The following is a 15,276-nucleotide window of genomic DNA, read 5'->3' on the forward strand; positions in this document are numbered from 1 at the left end:
TGGAAAGTAACACCTCTAAACTATGAAGCTCATCATTATGAAGTCATTAGAGGTAATAATGAAAAGAATAATTTCCGTCTCCCCTTACATTGATTCCCAGACTTACATATTCTTGTTATTGGAGAATAGGCACAATACATTGTTTGCTAGTTCAGAGTATACACTGCCTTGAGGAGACATGTGGGGTTCCATCAGGTGTTGTCACACAGGTGGTGCTCTATCTGAGCTTTCAGTAAGTCATTTAATTTTCTATATGACACCTCATAATGAGTGATGTGTACATAGAAGGAGCCAGGTTTCCCATTATTTTCTAAATACAGTTTCCTTACTGACTTATGAGGTAATTTCTATTAAAGACTAAGTTTCCAAATATACATAGATCAATTTCTGAGCTCTCCTTTCTGTCTCTTTGTAATATTTAACTCTTCCTGTTCCAGTAGCAAGCTCTCTTTATCACTAAGGCATCTTACTATTGGGAATAGTGAGCCTCTATATCACTTTTCCTGTTTCAAAAATGTCTTATTATTCCATGTAAACTTTAGAAATTTGTATTGTCAGGTTGCCTTCACAATTCATGCTGGGGTTTGGAATGGAATTATATTGTTTTTGGATTAGCTTGGATGAAATTGACAACTTTATATATATATATATATATATATATATAGTTATTCTAGTTAAAAAATTTTAAGATAACAAGACATTTAATGATAATGTTCAAATAGGTTTAAGACACTTGTTAAAAATTTAGGTTTTGGCGGAACACCCCAATGGTTCTAATTAGGATGTCTATGGACAAAACTTGAGAAGATAAATTTGCAATTAAGCCCTCTTTTGACTCATAAACACTAAATTTGAGAATCACTGGACAAATATACCAGTTTCCAGACTTAAAATTCAATGAAAAATTTCCACGTGGCCTCTGCATTACAGTCTTAATTGTGGTGATTTTTCCTTCAGAATCCATAACATATGGGCTCAACTTCCAGTGAAGACATGGGCTAATTATGCTTCTGGCTCCTACTCCTCAGGTACCTCAACTAAGGCTACCTTTGAGAAACTTGTGACATTATTTTCCAAAATAACCTTGACTTCTAATTAATCCCTGGGCAATGTCTCCAGTACAGTAGATCAAGCCTCAGGAGTCTAATGATCAGTATATACTTCTAACAACAACACCCCATGTTGGTCACCAGAATTTCTAAAGATAATGACTTTGGCTGGACAAGTTAGGAGTCCTGATGGATAGAGGGGGATGCAGAGGAAAGCTTCTGTCTCAAGACAGATTCACTCTCTTTTGCTGATATTTTTTCAGGTTCTGGTCTTTGGCTTAGAATCTACTTGTCAAAGGATTCCAGATCTTGAATGTTTCTGTCTGGATTGAAAGGAGGATAGCAATGTAGGTACTTGCTGAGCAGTGAGAATGTCACTCTAGTCTGGGGTTTTGTGGGGTCTAGATCTGAGTGAGGGCTAGTGCTTGTGAACATTGGCCCCCCATTGCAATTCTGGCAAGTCGCAAGGTTAAGAAGGAGAACCATGGGCTGCTTTTAACTCCAGGTACTAAAAGTGATTTGGCATGTTCCATATAGTTCTCTGAATTTTTCTTAATGATCAGATTGGGTCATTTTTGCTGCCAAGTAGATTTTTTTTTCTTTCTTTATTTTTTCTGTTTTTGAACTGGTTGCCTCATGGACTAAGTGAAACACATACTTAACTAAATCCTCACTTCTCTATCTGCTGTGTACTCATGGATGCATATTTTTAGTTATAATCTAATACTTAAGCTCCATTTTAATAAGGCAATTCAGGATTTTCATGTGTATCTAAGAATACAAAAATTCCACTTCTTTAATATCTGAGGCTGGGTATATAATTTCTCTCAGTTAATTGACTGATTTTTTCCCCTAAGATAAGTATTTGAAAACATCAAAATTTTGCATCAGAAAAATTTGTAGATTTGCCCCCTTTTTGAGGTACCCAGTACTCTCAATTATTGAGTCACTATTTAAGCTTAAATTATATAAAATTTTTTGGAGCATCGAAGAAGTTAGAAAAATAAGGTGCAGAAGTGTCATCTCCAAGGATCATAACATGAATTCCATTGCTTGGTTCTAGAATATCATAAAGGGAATTTAGGGATCATCTAGCTAGAGAATTTTGGAATCTCTGAGTTGAAAAGTATCTTAAGGGTTAGTATTCAACTTTTACCCTAAGTCAAAACTTCTTCTGCAACATGTTATTCAAAGAGCCTCTGTTTAAGTACTTTCCAACAGTTTATTACAGTTATTACTATATCGCCTTTAATTTTAAAAATAAAGAGACTGAATATCCAAGTTAAGTACCTTGCCCAAAGTCACACAAAGCTAGACCTGAAATATAGATCTTCTCACTCCAAACTGAGGGATTTTTTACCTTAATTTTATAGCCTGTGAGTATTTTCTGGAAGATCTTTTTATTCATCTGCGCTTATGTCTTTCTATCCTTAGTACTGATATAACACGCTCTGGTGGTCTTTGATGTCTTCTTGAGCAGATGGGGGTTGCCTTCTCAGATATACTATGCCAGTGAGTTTCCATACACCACGAAAAGGGAAAATATATCAATCATACAACTCATTTAGACTGTGGGGTTATAGTAAGTGTATGTAAAAATCTTCATAACTGAAATCAGCTGCTCTCATGGGTTTGAGTGACAAATAATGTAAACAGTTTTCTTTTTTGTTTTTGGTATTGGGGATAAACAGGTGCTCCTTCATCATCAGATAATTCTAGCTTCTGTGGTCTACTCTATAATTCATACTCAGTGGAGTGAGAATATAGTGGGGATGAGGTGTGGATTAGTTGATGGTAGATCCAGAAAAATCTTGGGAAAGTAATAAGAAAATGATAAGCAATGATCATAAATTTAGATTTCCCTCAGTGTTTTGAAAGAGACAGGGTCCCTTTGTCCAGGCGGAGGTATTATACAGGGAAACTGCCTTATTAGTTTGCCTTTCTTCATATAGAAGACATATGTATATTATACCAATATATATAAGTATACACATACAAATGTATGTTTATAACAGGGATATATATGGTATTTACATTTTTTATATTTATATATAATAGAGATACCTTTAGAGTTACAGATGAAAAAAATTCCTATTATTTGTATTGAAGAACTTTAAAACCAGCATGTGTGACTATCCTAATATTAACTTCAAATAATTACACCTACTAAGTTTATGACCAATTTCTAGTAATTAAGAAAGAACAATACTTATCTTCAAATTCTAAGGATAGGTACAGTGAGTTTCAGAAATTTCTGACCACTTAACTTAAGGTCTAGAAAGCCAAGGTTTGCTATTATCATGAAAAATGCAAAAACAAAATTCTGGTAGCAGATGCAAACAATTCTTCAACACATAATGATGTAAAAGTTTAAATATACTGAAAAGTGTACAAATGAAGACTGGATACAACCAATAAATGTTAAATGATTTTGCATACAAAGAACATTTTCTTTACTTCTTAGGCTTAGGCAGTTGGGAAATACACCCATGGAAAAAATGATCTGATATAAGCCCTAAAAATGACTTTAGAAATAATTTTTTATAGCAGTTTGCAAACTGTGTTTAGTAGCAGAATATCCAAAAGGAATCTTGACATAACAATATGCAAAATATATAAAGCCTATGATTTGATCAGGAGTTGTAACCCTGGAAAACTGCCCAATTGTCACATTCTCTGTCACTCTGTGTGACAAGGAAAATCTTGCCATTTTTGGAAAACTCTATTTTTCTGAAGCACCTCAGAACAGTAAAAGTGAAGTGTGTTTAAAATGCCACAAAGTAAATGAGACTCTTTCTAACAGTATGATGATTCTTCTCTTTCTAAAAAAAGGAGAAAAATTTCTTTAAACTAATGTTATTGTCTGTTCCACCCTTGGCTCAATGCTCTAGTTTGTGGAACTTCCAGTAATGTTTCTAACTGGTCTGAAAACTAAAGTTTTTTTTTTTCTTTTTTTCATATTGTTTTGCCTATTGACATAAAATTGTTATAACGAATAATTGATATAAGGTATATGATATTCTTACCACATATCTTATCACATAATAAGTCATCAATAAACACAAATCCCCTCACAGTTTTGCTCAGAGATAATCTAGTTCTTCTTTTCCTGCCCCATTTGTGGTTGGATAAACTGAAATTCACCTGCTGTGTCTGAACATTACTCATTCTTTCATTCCACTTTCTGATCTAGTTCAGATTGCTGAACTTTACCATATTTTTCACTTTTGGAGAGCTTTTTTCCTTAGACTTGTAGTGAGCAAGGAAAACACAATAATCCATAAGTAAGATACAAGGGGAAAAAAACAGATAATTCCTTAATCCTTAGCTAGAGAGATAACATGTTCTTGGTCTTGGAAAAAAAGTCTTTTAATTGGTCATCAGTTGTTCAGTTCCATATTTTGCCTTAATTCTTATTTTGGCAGGTATCTTTGGAGAAAATGAATGAGTTCCACCAAACATCTGGAAATGCCTGCCACCTGTAGGCTTTGTGCTGAGTTCCCCATGCATTTCTCCTTCCCTGGATCCTGGCCTCTGGCTCAGACTCTGGCTCTCCTAATAATGTGACCATGGAATGGGTCAATGAGACCTTGGTGAGAGAGTTTGTCTTCCTTGGCTTCTCATCTCTGGCTGGGCTGCAGCAGCTGCCCTTCATTGTCTTCCTGCTCATCTACCTGTTAACCCTGAGCACAAATGCCATCATCATTTCCACCATTGTCCTGGACAGAACCCTCCATACCCCTACGTACTTCATCCTTGGTGTCCTCTCCTGTTCTGAGAATTGCTACACCTTCATACTTGTACCCAAGATGCTGGTTGACCTGCTGGCCCAGAAGAAGACCATCTCCTTCTTGGACTGTTCTATCCAGATGTTTTCCTTCCTCTTCCTAGGTTGCTCTCACTCCTTCCTGCTGGCAGTCATGGGTTATGATCACTATGTGACCATATGTAACCCTCTGCGTTACACAGTGCTCATGGGTTATGGGGTGTGTGTGTGACTTGTGGCTGCTGCCTGTGCCTGTGGCTTCACTGTCTCACTGGTCACCACCTCCCTGGTATTTCACTTGCCATTCCACTCCTCCAACCAGCTACACCACTTCTTCTGTGACATTTCTCCTATTCTCAAGCTGGCATCACATCACTCTAGCCTCAGACAGTCATATTCATGCTTGGTGTGTTTGCCTTGATTATTCCACTGTTACTTCTCCTGGTTTCCTATATCCGTATCATCTCTGCCATTCTAAAAATCCCATCCTCTGTTGGAAGATACAAAGCCTTCTCTACTTGTGCCTCCCATCTCATCGTGGTAACTGTTCATTATGGTCGTGCCTCTTTCATCTACTTAAGGCCCAAATCCCATTACTCTTCAAGTCAAGACACCCTAATATCTGTGTCTTATACCATCCTCACTCCATTGTTCAATCCAATGGTTTAGAGTCTGAGGAATAAGGAATTCAAATCAGCCATTCGAAGAACAATTGTCCAGACTTCATATCCTTTTAATTAAAGAGCCAGTTATTAACTGTTCAGTTAATTGTATGCCTTTTATGTGCCAAGTAAAATGTATGCTTTCAGATATTTTCTCATTTAAATGTAGAACATGCTGTAATGTAAAGAAATTTTTCATATGGAGAGAATGAGGCTCAAAGAAGATATGACATTCTAGCTTCTGCCATGAGTAATGCTCTAAGAAGGCTATGTAGACATGTGAAAAGATTACTCATTTCTAGAATAAATTTCATCACATTTTACTGCTATAAAGATTTCTTATTCAAAAACAAATAAATCCATTGATGAGAGCAAAGATGCACCAAAGCTGTCTAGTTCAAAGGAACAGAAGAATATATGACTATCTATTCCTACCCCTCCTGATATTAGTTCTTCCTTTCCAGAAGACAACAGGCAACCTTGGTCCCCTCCATTCTACAGCAAACTTTAGTGTCCGTTTTTGTTCCCTGATTCCCACCCCCACCAAATCTACATATTTAAATGGCTTTGCCTTTACTTGGGATTGTTTTGTCCTTTCCTTGTTTGAGACTGGAACCTTATTATGGAGTTTCCTTCCTATATACGTATGCCCTTCTAATATTATCCTGTCATAGGCCCCAAATTCATTCCCTAATATCATACCTATTTATTCCCTTCAAGGCAGCTGTTAACATGGAATAATTGCAGAAGTATCTTAAGTAATCTAGCAAAGGGGTAGAGTTAATATTAATAGGGTGAAGAGAAAGACTTCCCTAATGTCCAGAAAATCTATGGAAAAGTTCTTCAGTGACTCCCCTTTCCATAGAGGATGAACCGAAGGATTTATCACCTAGTCCCCGCCACCTCTGTGGCATTATTATTTCTAACATTATTATTGTCCATTTCTCATATGTGCCTTGTTGTGCGCTCTGAAGCTAATCCACTATGCTGGTCCTCAAAGTAACACGATTCTATAGTCTGCCATGTTTTCTCACATGCTGCTTCTTCTCTGGAAGAATAATTTTTAAAAAAGAGCGGTAAAGTCACGTTCAGGTGTGTGGCTGCCTACATGGATGAGCTGACATTCACGAAGACAGGACATGAACGTGGCTAAGCAAGCTCGGCAGCAGAAGATGGCAGAATAAGCAAGGGTATTCATAGCACAAATTTCTCTTTAGTTCCAGGCACGGTACCAGGAACAGGGTCGACAAGGTTGCTTTTAATATAATGAATCTGAATTTCCTGAAGGCACAGATTTTATATTAAACACAAGTTTGTCAACACGGTTTGGTTTTCTTCAATATTCTTTATTGAAACTATTCTGAGATTTAAAGGAATTTTTCCTTCAGGAGAAGGGTGGGAAGTCAAACCCAACAAGATCCCCAAATTCTATTTTATTTCCACAGGAGTAATTTTGCTTAGCCCTGTTCAACAGCTGTGTTCTCCTTGACCAAATCTGTTTAGTCATTACACCAAATTATGCCTTTGTTCACAAAGGGATGGAGTGAGGTAACATGAAGACATCTGTATAAATCCAATCTTAATAACTAATAACATCACTCAAAGGATAAACCATACATTTGGATTCCTGTAAAGAAAGGCACTTCCACAAATTTCTATTTCAGACAACATAGAATTAAAAGTCTAAAACTTACTTGGCATAAATTTAAATACTTCCGAGTTCTAACAGAAAGTCTTACAGTCTTATAGTGACATTCTTGAGATCTTTACCCTGAGGCCATAGTTTCCTGAAGCACCTTGAATTTAATCTTTCCCTTGAAGCCATTTCTTACTTTCAGAATCTTTGCTGGGAGATATTGGAGATTGGATAGGAAAAGCTTTATTTTCAAACCTAGGAAGTTCTGGATTCTTTATAGGTCTTCTAAATTCTTCTCAGAAACTTAACTACATCTTATTTTGTTCATTTCTTTCTTCTTATATGTTATCATTGATCAGCACTTTCTATAATCTTCCTAGAAATTTCTCATGAGTTTAATAAATGATTTTTCTGTGTTCCAGGCTATAGTAATGCAAACTTTCCAAGAAAGCACGTAAATGCCCCCTTTTACTAAACTATAATAACAGCTTCCTCTCTGTCCTTCAAATGCTTACCAACAGTGACCTCAAGGCTCTTACACCTTTCAGTGATAGATTCCTTAAGGTTTTACAAATTTTCCTACCATCAAGTCCAAACTCAATGCCATATTTTTAAAGTTTTAATTATAATAGCACACTGACTTTAGATACCAAATTCTGTTCTAGTTATTTATTTCCATTTAGCAAACTACCCTGTAGTTTAGCTAAGATAACAACAGTTATTTATTTTACACATAAATCCACAATTTTGGCAGAGTTTCATAGGACAGCTTGTATCTACTTTTTGTGAGGTCACCTTGGTTGGGCCAACTAGGGCTGAAGGGCCATTTACAAAATTGGTCACTTATGTGGCTCATTAGTTCATGTTAAATGTTGGCTGTGTGCAAATCTGGGGCTATTGAGTCTTGGTTTCTTACCACATGGATTTTATAAGGACTGATTGGGCTTGCATGGTGGCTACAGTAGGATATCAAGATGGCAGAGTAGGAGGACACCAAGCTCACATTGCTCCACACACACATCAAAAATACAGACACATGTGGAACAATTCTCAGTGAAAACAAACTGGAGACTAGCAGAAAGACTCTTATACAACCAAGGCTGTAAGAAAAACCTACACAGGGTTGGGTAGGGAGGGAAGAAAAGTGATCAGGTTGGGACATGCACCCCTCGGAGGGGACAAAGAAAAAGAGGGAGATTACACACTCTCAGAATAAGTCTGAATCACATATTGGATGCCACAGCCCTGAGGTCTGACACCAGGAGGATGAGGTCCCTTAGCTGGTTTGAAAACCATGAGGACTGACAACAGGGCTGTAGAACCTAGATCCTTCTCATGAAGAGCATGTACATGCTTGCTTACACCCAAAACAAGGTGGAAGAAGCAGAGTTAAGATGCCCAGAACTCTGGCCAGTTTTCCACAACCACCCCAGTGCTCACCCCAGCCCTGCTCTTGTCCCTCTTGCTCGGCAACACAGCTCCACACTAAGATGAAGGTGCTGCAACAGAGGAGAGGGCACAGTTTCAGGGGACAGAGCCAGCTCAGACCCAGCACAGCATTCAAACTGAGTGCTGGCAGCCATTATGGCATTCATGGGAGCAGCAGATCAGAAGTAGTCAGAATTCTGACTGATGCTGGGACAACCCCAGCCTATGCCCTTATTCATGCCAAATCAATTAATTGTAATCGATATGCACAGGAAATTCCATCCAAAGACATCAGAATATACATTTTTTCCCCAAGTATACAGGGAACATGCTCCAGGATAGATCAAATACTAGGCCACAAAACAAGTCTCAACAAATTTAAGGAGACAGAAATTATATCAAGTATTTTTTCTGATTCTAATAGTATGATACTAGAAATCAGTTATGATAAGAAAAATGGGAAAAACACAAACATGTATAGACAAAACAACATGCTACTAAAGACCCAGTGGGTCAATGGAGAAATCAAAGAAGAAATCAAAAAATACCACAAAACAAATGAAAATAAAAACACACCTTCCAAAATCTAAGGGATGCAACAAAAGCAATTTTAAGAGGAAAGTTTATAGTGATACAGTCCTACCTCAATAAAGAATAAAAATCTCAAATAAACTACCTAACATACCATTTAAGGGAATTAGAAAAAGAAGAGCAAACAAATCCACAGTCAGTCAGCAAAAGGAAGGATAATAAAGATAAGAGAGAAAATAAATTAGAGACCAAAAAAATAGAAAAGATAAATGAAACCAAAAGCTAGTTTTTTGAAAAGATTTAAAAAAATTATAAGCCAAGCTCAACAAGAAAAAAGAGAGAGGACCCAAATAAACAAAATAAAATTTGAAAGAAGAGAAATAACAGCTGATGTCACAGAGATATGAACAAATTGTGAAAATACTACAAACAGTTAAATGCCATCAAATGGGCTAAGCTAGAAAAACTGGATAAATTTCTAGAAATACACATCTCCCAAGACTGAATCAGGAAGAAATATACAATCTAAACAGACTTATCATTAGAAGTGAAATTGAATTTGTAAACAAAAATGAAAACAAAACAAAACAAAAAAGCTCCCAGCATACAGAAGTCCAGGACCAGGTAGCTCGTGGCTCACAGGGCAAATTCTATCAAACACATAAAGAAGAGCTAATGCCTATTATCAAACTATTACTCCAAATTGGAGAGGATGGAACATCCGCAATTTTATGATATGGGACCCTCATTACCCTGGTACCAAAACCAGAAATAAAAAAAATTCAGCCAGTATCTCTGATGAATGTAGATGCAAAAATCCCCAACAAAATTTAGCAAACCTAATTCAACAATATATAAACAGGATCATACATCATGATCAAGTGGGATTTCTTCCAGGGATACAAGGATGGTTCAATATCTGCAAATCAATCAATGTAATACACCACTTTAACAAAAAGGAAGGGTAAAAATCACATGATCATCTCAATAGATGAAGAGAAAGGATTTGAACAAATTTAATATTTATTCATGATAAAACTATAAAACTCTCATTGAAGTTGGTATAGAGGGAGCATATCTTAACATAATAAAGGTCATTTATGACATACCCACAGCTGACATAATACTCAATGGTAAAATGCTGAAAGCTTTTCCTCTAAAATTAGGAACAAGACAACAATGTCCAGCCTCACCACTTCAATTTAACATACTGTCAGAAGTTCTAGCCACAGCAGTCAGACAACAAAAAGAAATAAAATTCATCCAAATTAGAAGAGAAGAGGTAAATTGTCACTATTTTCAGTTGACATGATACTATATATAGGAAGCCCTAAAGTCTCCACAAAAAATATTAGACCTAATAAATGAATTCAGTAAAGTTGCAGGATACAAGATTAATACACTGAAATTTGTTGCTTTTCTATACACTAATAATAAGCTGTCAGAAATAGAAAGCAAGAAAACAATTCTGTTTAAAACCACATCAAAAAGGATAAAATAAATAGGAATACACTAAACCAAAATGTGAAAGGTCTGTACTCTGAATACTGTAAAACAATGATGAAAGGAATTGAAGAAGATACAATGAAATGGAAGGATATCCTGTGTTTATGGATTAGAACAATTAATATTATTAAAATATCCATACTACTGAAGGCAATCTACAGATTCAATACAATTCCTATCAAAATACTCATGACATTTTCACAAGTAGAACAAATATGAAGTAGAACAAATAATCCTAAGATGTATATGGAACCACAAAAGACCTTAAATAGCCAAAGCAATCTTGAAATAAAAGAACAAAGCTGGAGGTATCACACTCCCTGACTTCATACCATACTACAAAGTTATAGTCATCAAAACAATATGGTACTGGCACAAAAACAGACACATATATCAATGGAATAGAATAGAGATCACAGAAATATAACTATATACCTATAATCAGTTAATCTACAACAATGGAAGCAAGAATATATAATGAACAAAAGACAGCCTCTTCAATTAGTGGCACTGGGAAAACTGGACAGCTACATGTAAAAGAAAGAGATTAGGACATTTTCTCATACCATACCAAAATAAACTCAAAATTGATTAAAAACTAAATATAAGACTGGAAACCATAAACCTTCCAGAAAAAAATATAGGTAGAACATGCTTTGACAGAAGTCATAGCAATATATTTTTTTGGATCTGTCTCCTATAGCAAAAGAAACAAAAGCAAAAATATACAAATGGGACCTAACTAAACATAAAAGCTTTTGCACAGAAAAGGAAACCATTGGCAAAATGTTTTCCCTACTGTATGGGAGAAAATATGTGTAAATGATGTGACCAATAAGAGGTTAATATCAAAAATATATAAACAGCTCACACAACTCAATATAAAAAAAGATTAAAAAATGGGCAGAAAACCTGAATAGACATTTTTCCAAAGAAGACATACAGCTAACAAACAGGCACATGAAAAGTGCTCAACATCGCTAATAATCAGAGAAATGCAAATCAAAACCACGAGAAATCACCTCACACCTGTCAGAATGACTATTATCAAAAAGTCTACAAATAACAAATGTTGGCAAGTATGTGGAAAAAAGGGTACCCCCACACACTGTTTATTGGAATGTAATTGGTGCAGCCACTATGGAAAACACTATCGAGTTTCCTCAGAAAACTAAAAATAAAACTACCACATGATCCAGCAATTCCACCACTTGGCATATATCTGAAGAAAATGAAAACACTAATTCAAAAAGATACATGCACCCCAATGTTCATAGTAGCTTTATTTATAATAAACCAACCTATGGAAGCAACTTATGTGTCCATCAAGAGATGAATAGATAAAGAAGATGTGAGGTATATATATAAATATATATACACACAAGGGAATATTACTGTCACAAAAATAATGACATTTTGCCATTTGCAATAACATGAATGGAACTGGAGGTTATTATGCTTAGTGAAATTAGTCAGACAAAGACAAATATTGTATGTTATATTTATTATGTGGAATCTAAAAAAATAAAACAAACAAGTGATTGTAACAAAACAGAGAGACTCACAGATACAGAGAACAAACTAGTGGTTACCAATGGGGAGAGAGAAGGTAGGATGGGCAAGATGGTGGTAGGAGATTAAGAGATATAACTTACTATGTATAAAATAAATAAGCTATCAGTATATATTGTACAACAAGGAATATAGCCAATATTTTATAATAATTGTAAATGGTGTGTAATCCACAATAAAATGGAATCACTATGTTGTACACCTGAAACTAATATAATATTGTAAATCAAATAAACTTCATTAAAAAAAAGCATGTGTAGGAAATAAAAGTTGATGTTCAAAGATGGCCAAGTGATACATGAAAAGATGCTCAACATCTCTAATTACTAGACAGATGCAAATCAAAACTAAAATGAGGAATCACCTCACTCAGATCAGAATGTCCATCAGCAAAAAGTCTACAAATAATAAATGCTGGAGAGGGTGTTGAGAAAAAGGAGTGCTCCTACACTGTTGCTGGGAATGTAAATTGGTACAGCCACTGTGGAGAACAGTATGGAGATTCCTTGAGATACTAAAAATAGAGCTACCATATGATCCAGCAATCTCACTCCTGGGCATATATCCAGAGAAAAACATGGTTTGAAAGGATATATGCATCCCAATGTTCATTGCAGTGCTGTTTACAATAGCCAAGACATGGAAGCAAACCAAATGTCCATCAACAGATGAATGGATAAAGAAATACATATGGTACTTGTATATTGTGGTACATATATACAATGGAATATTACTTAACCATTAAAAAGAATGAAATAATGCCATATGTAGCAACATGGATGGCCCTGGAGATAATCATACTAAGTGAAGAAAATCAGAAAAAGACAAATATCATATGATATCACTTATATGCAGAATCTAAAAAATATGATACAAATGAACTTATTTACAAAACAGAAACAGCCTCACAGACTTAAAGAATGAACCTATGGTTACCAGGGGTAAGAGTTGGGGGGACGGGATAGATAAGGAATTTTGTATTGACATTTACATACTACTATATTTAAAATAGATAACCAACAAGGACTTACTGTATAGCACAGGGAACACTACTCAATACACTGTAATGGCCTATATGGGAAAAGAATTTGAAAAAGAATAGATACATGTATATGTATAACTGGATCATTTTGCTGTACACCTGAAATTAACACAACATTGTTAATCAACTCTACTCCAATATATAAAAAATAAGTTGAAGTTCCAACAATTAGGAAGTAAAAGCTGACAGGTTCTAGAGACCAGAGTTTATAAACAAATATAGCATCAATTTTGCTATAATCTATTGGAACAAATAGTCATTCAGCCTACTCAGATTAAGGGGAAATGTATAGCTTTCAGATGAATCTTCTCACTGAAAGATTTCCTGAAGATCTAGCCATGGTCCCAATCTGTGACATAACTGAAGGAGAGAGAAGCCACCAAGTCCTAGTCATCAAATTCTTACTTAATACCTTGGAATTTTCTTCTCCTCTTCATGCCTGCAGCATCTCTGATATAATTTATACAAGAGTAGGTCACACGAGCCCCTGAGAGAGACATCTATGAGTGTCTAGTATTTCCCCATTTCTAGCCCAAAGTGTCTGGACTCACTGGCAGAGGGAATAAATATGCAATGTGAAATTAAGAGGTAGACTCCTGAGAAGTCTAAGCTAATACCTAAAACAGGGCACTATGACATCTTACTCCAGAACCCAAATTTTCTTTCTTTATTTATTGAACAAATATCAATCATGCTCATGTTATATTCCAGGAACAAATAAGTTTCTCATGTGTCTGAAAGACCTATGTTGCTTCTGCCCTTCTAATTTTCTGTCTTCTATTCTTTGTATCGTTCTTCCTCTCTTCTAGCTTTCAGAAATGTGAATATGAAATGGATATTTTTCTCAAAACTAAGAATAAAAATTTAGTCATTAGGTAGGGATACTCAAAGGGAGTAATTAACAAATTACCTGTCTGTTTTAACAAATAGGACCAAGAAAACCTCCACCTCTCTAATAAGTCCCCAGAGAATTTCTGGGAGGAAACCAAATAATTTCCACAGTATATTAGAAAGGGCCTTTTCTTTGACCAACTAATTCTCATAGTGTATTACCATAGTTCTACTTGCTAATTGGGGAAATTATGGACAAGCATTGGGCAAAGTGTGGTAATTAGATCCCTATGGAGATAAACATTTCAATTACTAACCAAGACATTGAAGTCATTGTTAATGTAAAAAGGAAGACCATTGTCATATTCATTGAGGACATACCTAAACTATTCAAGGTACAGGTGATATTTTTGTGTGGAGCAATGTAGATAGTTTTCTTATAATGGTCCAGAGTTTGTAGAAAATGGTAGAAGAGCCCTTGGACATTATGACAGTGAAGATAATTTTGGCAAATTTCACCTAGAAACCTTCATAGAAGATTCCAGGATGTGTCCAAGAATAAAGACACCTGCATGTTACTGTGCACTAAATTCTGATTTGCAAAAAATGATATCTTTTTTTTTTGATATCTAAATAAATCTTTTGGAATTTAACATATATATTCTACCCCTAAATGCACCAAAATTACAGCAGGAGTATTAAAAACATAAAAGCACTCATTAAGAAGTCAAACAAGAAAGGACAACACACAGGAGATATTAAAAAATTATAGAAGCAAAAAATTTAGTTCCAAGTAGAAGAGTGAGTGCTGAAAATAGAACAGCACAAGGTGGGAAATAAATGAAAAGCAATAAATTCACAGCACAGAACTGTCTGAACATCCTCCTCTCAACTGAGTTTCTCAGATGACACAAAATGAGGAAGATTGGTTTAATGTCTTCCTAAAGAACACGGCTTCTCAGACAGTGCTTCTTAAATCATCTGTCATGAAGGACCAGTTAGTTTTCTTTTTCCATTTGATCACAAGGCAATACTTCAGCAAAGTGCAATAAAAATTAATTGTTAGAAAAAAGAAATGAAAAACATAACTGTTCTATTCTTTGTTCCAAAAGATGTGTCCGCTGATTAGATGTTTCAATAATACCAAATTCTATAAAAGTTTCTTAATACTTACAATTATTTTGTTTGTTTTTTTCCTTTTATTGAGGTATCTTGGCATACAGTACTGTATAAATTTAATGTGTACAGCAAAA

General features: G+C 35.3%; 1 protein-coding gene across 1 annotated transcript; it reads left to right on the forward strand.

Annotated features, from left to right (window-relative positions):
• The first annotated feature begins 4,618 nt into the window (after positions 1–4,618).
• On the forward strand, positions 4,619–5,556 carry LOC131764146 (olfactory receptor 10K1-like). Its single transcript, XM_059077146.1, is given in 2 exon segments — positions 4,619–5,192; positions 5,195–5,556. Coding segments are annotated over 2 exon segments (936 nt in total).
• Positions 5,557–15,276: the final 9,720 nt, after the last annotated feature.

The sequence above is a fragment of the Kogia breviceps genome, chromosome 1 (assembly GCF_026419965.1).
Source record: "Kogia breviceps isolate mKogBre1 chromosome 1, mKogBre1 haplotype 1, whole genome shotgun sequence".
NCBI classification, from domain to species: domain Eukaryota; kingdom Metazoa; phylum Chordata; class Mammalia; order Artiodactyla; family Physeteridae; genus Kogia; species Kogia breviceps.